Source organism: Thamnophis elegans, chromosome Z, assembly GCF_009769535.1.
Source record: "Thamnophis elegans isolate rThaEle1 chromosome Z, rThaEle1.pri, whole genome shotgun sequence".
NCBI classification, from domain to species: domain Eukaryota; kingdom Metazoa; phylum Chordata; class Lepidosauria; order Squamata; family Colubridae; genus Thamnophis; species Thamnophis elegans.
In genome coordinates, this window is record NC_045558.1 from 43,335,630 (window position 1) to 43,344,603 (window position 8,974).

The window sequence follows — 8,974 nt, forward strand, 5'->3', positions numbered from 1 at the left end:
TTATTTTGTCACTGTTGTTGTAATTTTGAACAGTTGCTAAACAGGAGAGTTGTTAAGTGAGGACTGCCAATATTTCCCAAGGTTTGGTTATAATGAAGGGCTAGAATTTTGTACGCAGCATTGCACAACATCTTAGGGTCACAACTATGTTCACGGGAGGGAGACAAGAACACTGATCATATTTGTTAAAAGATATAATTTGTTAAGTTGACATTCCTTCTACTTGCCTCTCATTACTGATGGCTGGACTATTTTGGTAGTAGTAGTAATATAATAATAATTTATCAACGTATATGTTCCCCAATTCTCTATAATTATGGGAGAATCATAATAATCAGATAAATAAATTATGAAATAATTAATAAAATGTAACAACATTCCACCCCCCAAAGTTAAACAATTGCACATACGATGAGGTGAAGGGTGTTACTTTTCTTATATCAAGAACTAGTATGAAGGATCAAGGCAAGGATAGCTTTATTGTCAGACTCCATTACAAAATATTATTCATACAGTTGCATAGAAATTAGATTAGAGGAAAAATGTATAAAGTGGGGACCTAGTGTTTATAGAGTTCGCATTCGCATATGAAAGGTCTCTGGAGCTAAGATATTCTCCTGCAAGACTCCTGGAGCTTGAAACTAACAAGCATTATTCACATAGGATTTACAAATCCTGTTGTATTAACATCAGACAATCTAATTAACACAAAAGCCAAGTTTATATTTACTAGGGTGTATAAGATGGGTGCATCTTATATACTGAATACAGCATTTTTTTGCCTCCTGAAACTCCACCCCCTTCACTAAAATGGCCATGCATTGCCTTTAGGAGGCTAATAGAGTGCTCCTGGGCAGCTGGGGAGGCCAATTTTTGCCCTCCACCCAGCCCCCAGGAGCACTCTAACAAACTTCCTAAAGGGTATGCATGGCCTTTTTTGACCAAAAAACGGGCCCATTTTTGCAAAAAACAGGCCATTTTTGGGAGATCTGCAGAGTGCAAAAAAAAAAATTTTATTTGCTTCTTCAAAATCTTGGTGTGTCTTATACTCCGAAAAATACAGTAGTTTGTTTTAGAATTTCAAAATCCAAAAATGGGAATTGTGTGCAAAACAAAGTCTTAACAGCTACTCAGAATATCTCTGAGTTTAAATGTGTTTTAGCATCAATTACAGTTTTTCTATATTCCCTACATTCCAGTTTTTAATGCCATTTAATATCAGCAATCTGATTTTGAGCTTGGGGGACCTTTTTGGTTCTCTTATTTAACAACTGGAAATCTGAAATTTCAATTAGGAGTGACTACATTCCAAATGTAGACAGTAATCTCAAGTCTAGTTCCTGCTCACTTCTCCCCTGGTGGTTCTGAATATTATCAGAACAAATCTATAAATCCCCACACTGAAACTAAAATGTTGCCTAGATCAGGGTTCTCCAACCTTGGCAACTTTAACACTTGTGGATTTCAATAAATAATTGATAATGATAATAATGTATACAATGTGTACTGTTCTGACAAGTAATAATTGGATATGAATATTGAATGGTACCCATGAAAGGAAGATTAGAAATCCTTTTGGATTGTATACAAAGGTTAATAAAAAAAAGAACTAAGTTAGATACAGCTAAGTTTTGATTATTAGGGGGGAAATGTGATGATACAGGATATAGTCAAATAAAGGAGGGATAATGATGATAACCTATATATATGTGTATGGGTACAATATAAGGAAACTGGATGAAAATTGCAAACAGTGATTTGGAAAGGATTAGAAAAGTTTGTTATTAAATATTGTGAATGTTTACCTAGAATAGGACATAAGGATTCAGTGTTATTGGAGGATTTCAGAAATATTAAATGAAATGCCAGTATATAGTTATGTACTAAATCTTGGTATATTTTATGATGAAGGACGTTTAAACAATTATAGTCAAATAAAAATGGAGTTATAAGGGTAACATGTATAAATATCTGAGTTAAAATACTTGAGCTAATTTGAATTATGCTTGATGACTGTGGAAGAGATGCACAAAAGCCTTTTGTAACCAACTGATACACTTTCTACAGTATGTAAAGAAGGAATATTTTATGTGTTGTGTTTGTTTTGAAAACAAAAAATAAAATTTATATTTAAAAATGGTTTTAAATATTCAATGATGGACTGCTTGAAATGGTTTTTTTTTGGCTTGGACTCAATTTAAGGAATCTAGTGGCATACAAACTTGATTAATAAACATAATTTATCTTGGCTTGAAACAATATTACACACTGCAAGACATAAACTTCATTTTAAAAAATGCAACACTCAGCTCCTTGTGCTTCTTCAAATTAAGATTTAAATCAGAAATACACTTGAAAATGAGTTACTACTGAATATCTATTTTATTTCCATTTTAAACTGAACTCTAATATTTGGAGTTAGCATATCATATAGGCATTCATAGGTGGGTTTATACAGCACATGTGATGTCATGACTAAAGATGCATGAATCTGGTGAGTCCTGTACTCCATACAACAGATTAACAGAGGTAGAAGAGATCTTGGAGGTCTTCTAATCCAACCCCCTGCTCAGGCATGAAATCTTATATCCGTGATGTTAAACCTATGGCACACATGCCACAGGTGGCACACGGAGCCATTTCTTAGGGCACGCAAGACCTTTCCTGTCAGCTCTTGTGCCCATGCGTGCACTGGCCAGCTGATTTCTGTCTTCATTTTGAGCCATTTTTCATCCTTTTGAGCAACGCACAAACCGGAAGTTCAGGACTTCCGGGTTGGCTGTTGGGCCATTTTTCACCCTCTGGAGACTTCAGAAGGCTTCCCTGAAGCCTCTGGAGGGTGAAAAGTGGTCCAACGTACAAACCGAAGGTTAGGGAACGGACTTCTGGGTTGTCGATAGAGCCATTTTCTGTCTTCTGGAGGTTCATGGGCGGGCACATAGAATTATGGGTGTGGGCATACACATGCACAACCCCCCCGCGCTCCCCCCCAGTTTTGGCACACGATGGCAAAAAGGTTAGCCATCTCTGCCTTATACTATTTCCGACAAATAGTTGTACAATCTCCTCTCCTCTTAAAAACTTCCAGTGTTAGAGCATCCATAACTTCTGGAGGCAAGTTGTTCCACTGATTAATTGTTCTAACAATCAGGAAATTTCACCTTAGTTCTAGATTGATTCTCTCCTTGATTAATTTCAATCCAGTGGTGGGTTCGGCCTCCCATTGCAACCAATACGCTGCAACAGGGCTGGGCATCCACCACGTGTATGTGCACAGCACACGCATGCATACCCACCTCCCACGACACTCCAGCTGCTCGGCAGAGAGTCACGTAGGCGCCATATGCCCCGTGCATGTGCGGAAATGCCCCAGTCGGCTCAAATAGAGGTAAGGGGAGCAGGCAGGTGGATTGGCCCTCCGGCACATCATACCGGAATGGTACCTGGTGGTCCCAGTAGGCACCAGTACACCCGTACCAGGGCATACCAGTTATATCCCACCACTGTTTCCATCCATTGCTTCTTGTCGTGCCCTCAGGTGCTTTGGAGAATAACTTGTGACAGCCCCTGAGCTATTGGAACACTGCTATCATGTCACTCCTAGTCCTTTTCATTAAACTAGACATACCCAATTCCAGCAACCTCTTTTTATATGTTTTGGCCTCCAATCCCTAATTATCTTGTTGCTCTTCTCAGTACTCTTTCTGGAGTCTCAACATCATGGCAACCAAAACTGGATGCAGTATTCCAAGTATGGTTCTACCAAGGCATTATAGACAGGGTGGGATTTCTACCATGAAAATCACAATGTGTGCTTCTCTATACTTTCCTTCCCTTGCAGCCCATGCATTTATCAAAAAAATAAATTTATTAGGCTGGTAACCTCTGCTGAATGGGGCTGAGGCACAGAGGAAGAAGAGGGAATTCCCTCCAAATGGGACAGAAGTATCTTCTATAAGGAAATTCTTCCGATTCCTGCAACAACCTTCCAGAAACCTAGCAGGGTTTAGTGGCTCATTATGTAATATCAGGGAGGATAGTGTTGCTGCACAACAATCATAGGACAGCAACATAATCTACTTCCCCCAATTTTTCTGAAAGCTCCTATATCTCTATCCAAAATCATTTATGAATAACAAGACTAAAAAAATAATAGGCAAAACTGTAGAAGTATCAAAAAGTATTTATTCAAGACTACTGTAAAAAATAATTCTAAACAAATTATAACAAATTGGATTAGGATTCTTCTCCCTAGCAGTGTTGACATCTGAATTTTGCAAAATCAACATTCTTTCATTCCTTCATTTTTCCTTTTCTTCATCTTTTTATTTATTTATTTTATTTATTTTAACGTGTTATATAAACATACACTAAAACTTCTTACATTTGTTTAATAAAAGAAAGACCTGGTCAGTATAAAAAAGCACCATTCTTAGCTCACAAGTTAAACATGTTTTCAAAGCCCTTCTAGAAAAAAATATTTTTAATCAAAACCTATAATTTGGAAGAGCCAATTAGAATTAAAAATCAGTGTCTAATAGCATAATTCAAGAATATTCCCTGCATCAAAGTAGTAATTCGGGTTCACATTTTTTGACAAGCAAGAAGCAAATCCAGCTCATCCTAAATACATAGGCTAGGTAAGAATGACATCAGCTGGGGAAATACTATTGATGCTAACTGCCATCTACCAGAAGTTGAATTGTACTTTGAGTTATACCCAGGGGAATCTCAGCTGTCCATCAAGAGAGTGACACTTAACAGCCTCTTCTCTGAGTAGTTTTATTTAGAAGCAATAATAATTATACTGATTCCTCTCCTGTTGTTCTCAGTGTTTGCAAAGCGTAGTCAGAACTAGCATGTAAAAGGCTCCAACCATTAGGCTCCACATTTATAGGACTTTCTGTATGTGAAGAAATATATCTCTACTGTCTGGGATCTATTAAGTAGAAAATACTTTTTTGCACCATTCAATTACTAATGCTATTATATCTTGACTCCATAAATGCAGATAACCATGAAATGACACCAAATCTCTGTATTTCTTCACTATCAATTTACAGTTGTACAGATTTTTGCAGATCTATATATTGGCAAATTTTGTGGCTTGATCAGTTTTAAACAAATGGTTCAAAAGCTAGGATCTGATGTAACCTGAAATGGCCCCAAATTTGTACAACTTAAAACATTTGTATAAAACTTTCTTTACCTTTTTTTGTTTGATTCCAGTTATTTTAGTTCATTTCTTACCCAAGGATAATACTGAGTAGTTACAGAGTTATACCAACAAGTTAGGAATTGTTAGATTCTGTATCCATTTGGGAACTGATGATTAGACAACTAAAATTTGTTTTTCTGTTAGTATCTACTTAATTCATAAATAGAGATCAATGCCCACTTAGCCACAATTATGGCAATTTAAGGGTGTAATAGATTCCCATTCTAATTGGTTTTTTGAGAATCATAGACTCAAATCGTTTAAGTAAAAATGGCCAACAGTAAATTCAGGAAAATCATTCTTGCTTTTTTTTTTTTTTTTAGTATATCTTACTCCAGGAGTTACCCATTTTTAATCAGCCATCTTTATATATACATATTTTCTGCAGACCTAAATATAGGATAGGAAAATCAGAAACATGGGGTAGTCTAGTTATTGCTGAACTATAATTCCCTGCACCCTTCACAATTTGCCATGCAAAACTACGGCTGCTGGGAGTTGTAATTCTGCAATATCTGGGGGCCATCTTTGCAGAAGCTGCATTACCATAGACTTCACTAAATCATAATGCCAGCAGCCACTTTATGATAGAATACTTGCAAATTAGCTTAGAGCCCCATCTCTAGTCTGCAAACCGTTGCAACAAATTATCTTCCCCATGTAGGACACTGCTGTTCCCTGCAGTGCTACTATCCATGAAGCGTTCACAAGGGAACTCAATGAGGTCAGCCTCACGCAAGGCACAAACAGCACTATGTGGTGTCCGGTGGGACTGGAACCCAGAAAAGTCAGTGGAAATGCCTGTCCCCATGGACCGGAGGGGCCGACGGGTAGAATACATCTGCCTAACATGGACTGGTGAGGCTGCCTTTCTCCGACGGCACCCCAGGACCTTCTTCCGCACCAGGCGGGAAGCCCAGGCTGCCAAAGCCAGGAAGAGTAGCAATGCATTGACTGCCAATAGCACAAGGGTGAGGAGCTGCTGGTCCAAGCTTTGTGTCCCCCCAGCCATTGCAGCAGCAGCTGCCCCCATGTCATCTTCAGGCAAAGTGACCAACCCTGCACAGTGGTCCCGTGGTGCCACTGGGCAGACCCGGCCCCCCATCACTCCCTCCACACAAACCAGATATGGGGTATCCGGGCGCAATTCTCGCAGAGTGGCTACCGGCTCGTTCCATTCAGGGATATAAACAAAGCGCTGGAACTTGATGGCAGTGCCAAAACGATCAAAAAGGACTCGGAAGCGCACTGGCCCTAACAAGCGAGGGCTGCGATGTGGGCGGACCCCCCAGTGCACTGTCACTGCACTCTCAGTGACAGTATCCACTGTCAGGTTGTACAGAAACAATTTGTTAAAATCACATGGATCAGTGACCAGAGGAAGGGTACTAGACACCGAGGAGACCAAGTGGTGTTTTCCCGCTCGCCGAGGCCAGGCGGCAGCAAGTACAGAGGGAGACCTAGTACTGATAAGAAAGCTGGGCAACAGGGTGGTTGGAGCTGTCTCAACATTAAAACTTCCCTTTTCAGGTACCATCTTCTGGGACAACGTTAGCAACCCAGTTGAAACAGAAGGTGGGGAGCTCTGCTTATCTAAATTAGAGTTACCATTGCCTCCTGGGCTTGCAGATGTTAACCCTTCCAAACAAGAGCCATTAGAAAGCGAGAAGAGTTGCACATCCTCTAAGTAATCAAGGTATTTCCCAGCCAGGGCAGGTGGCCGGTGACACTGGACAAACACAGTCAGGAGCCGGCCCTGGGAATGCCAGGATGCAAGCCACTGCTTCAGCCCCTGCAAGTGGCAGTCGCAGCTCCAGGGATTCCCATCCAATTCCAAGCGATACAAGGCTGGGTTGGAGGTGAAGAGCTCTCCAGACAGGGAGGCCAGGGCATTTCCCTGCAAACTGAGCTCTCTCAACTTATTTAGGGGACCAAAGGTGCCAGCAGGAAGAGTAGTGATGAGGTTGTTACTCAGATCCAGCACCTCCAAGCTTTGCAGAGGCTGAAATAAGGTGGCAGGCAGTTGGCTTAGCAGGTTCCCTTCCAAGTGCAACTCTTTCAAGGACTCCAGACCAGCAAAAGCCTCCACTGGCAACCATGTCAGTCGGTTTCCACTCAGTGACAACCTAGCCAAGTTGGAGAGGTGTTGGAAGAGTCCTTTCCCTAGCTGTTGCATGTCATTCCCAGAGAGCAGGAGGGTGCTAAGCAAGCGCAGAGACCTGAAGGTGTCTGGGTGGCGCAGCAAATTCTGCTGGTTGCCAGACAGGTCAAGGAAGCGAAGCTTGCCAAGGCCAGCAAAGGCATTACGGCTTAGCCAACGGATCTGGTTGGCCTCCAGATGCAAATACAGCAGGTTGGTTAGTCCTGAAAAGGTGGCATCACTCAGCGAGGCCAGCAAGTTACCGTCGAGCCGCAGCTTGATCAGATTGCCTAGACCAGCAAAAGAAGCCGTGCTTAGATAAGTGATCTCGTTAGCGTTGAGGTAGAGGACTCGCAGTTTAGCCAGGGGGCGGAGTGTGCCCGGCGCCAAGGAAGCCAAGAGGTTGTTGCCCAAGTAAAGCTCCTCCAGACGCCCCAGGCGCTCGAAGGCTTTCGGATGGAGCGAACGGATTCGATTATACTGCAAATCTAGGCGCTGTAGCGCCACTAAGCGGTGAAAGTCCAAAGCCGAGACATTAGCAATGAAATTGCCGCCCAGGCTGTAGGTGAGGATGTCCTGTGGCTCGGCGGCCTTGGGCACCGACCGTAGTCCCCGATTGGTGCAGAGGATATGCTGCTGCTGCTGGCAGTCGCATGACTCCGGACAGATGGGCGCCACCGCCGGCGGAAGCAGAACTAAGAGAGAGCAGGCGACCAGCAATTGCATCAGGAGGACTCTGAGCTGGAGCAGCAGCGGCGGCGGCTCCATCTCTCTAGGGCGAGCGGCGGGCTTCTTCCCCAGTTCCCTCGGCGTCTCTCCTGCATCCCCTCCTTGTAGGCGGCGGCTTCGGTCGGGGTCCGAACCCAGGTCCGAGTGCGGCGCTGACGGCTCCTTGCTCCAGACCCTGTCCGAGCGCTCCGTCGCCAACAGCTTTTGCAGCTTCCGACGCCGCGCCCTCGCGATGGGCTCTGGCTCCCCGCGACCCTCTCCTCTCTGCGTCTGAGCGACTGCTCTCGAAGCCTGTAAGCCAGGCGGGGGTGGCGGCCGGGGACAGACAATCGGAACGGAAACTCGCACTTCCCACACTTCGCCCCCGGGGACTCGCTAGACCTGGAGATCGGGTGGAAGGAGGGGAGCGGGAGAAAGGCCAGATTCAACGGATTGGAAGGAGGCAGGAGGACCAGGGCGGCGCGGGGTTGGGGGGAGAAGAGGGAGGGGTAGCGAGGGGAGCGTAGCTAAAGAGCGCGATAGCCGTCTAGGCAAGGGAAGGGGAGAACGGCAGAGAAATAGAAGCCCCTGGCCCCAAGATTGAGCGCTCATAAATTTTAATATAGGGAGGAGTCGGAATGGCCAACGTACTGGGATTCCTCGTGGCCTTCCCCAACCCTAGTGTTGTAGGTCGTCGTCGCCGCCTGTCTGTCTGTCCAAATTAATAGCCGCGGTTTAGAGCAGTTTAGAATTTGCCCTTCCACAAGAGGAAATCTGATTCCGATTGCCTGAGCGCCCAAAGTGGATGCTGCCTTCATGGACCTGCGACAGTTTTCCAAAACAGTCCCCTGTGCTAAAATGCGCTTGGTGTGTTTCCTGCTCCGCTACACCATTAAAGCATTCAAAAC

At 43.6% G+C, this 8,974-nt stretch overlaps 1 protein-coding gene across 1 annotated transcript; it reads right to left on the minus strand.

The window, feature by feature from the left end:
- Positions 1-4,244: 4,244 nt before the first annotated feature.
- On the minus strand, positions 4,245-8,212 carry TRIL (TLR4 interactor with leucine rich repeats). The gene has a single exon (XM_032234826.1). It carries the CDS (start codon positions 8,124-8,126, stop codon positions 5,841-5,843), a length of 2,286 nt encoding a protein of 761 aa, XP_032090717.1. The 5' UTR covers positions 8,127-8,212; the 3' UTR covers positions 4,245-5,840.
- Positions 8,213-8,974: the final 762 nt, after the last annotated feature.

Excerpts from the sequence above, each read along its gene's own strand:
- TRIL (XM_032234826.1), bottom strand. The coding sequence starts at position 8,126 with ATGGAGCCGCCGCCGCTGCTGCTCCAGCTCAGAGTCCTCCTGATGCAA.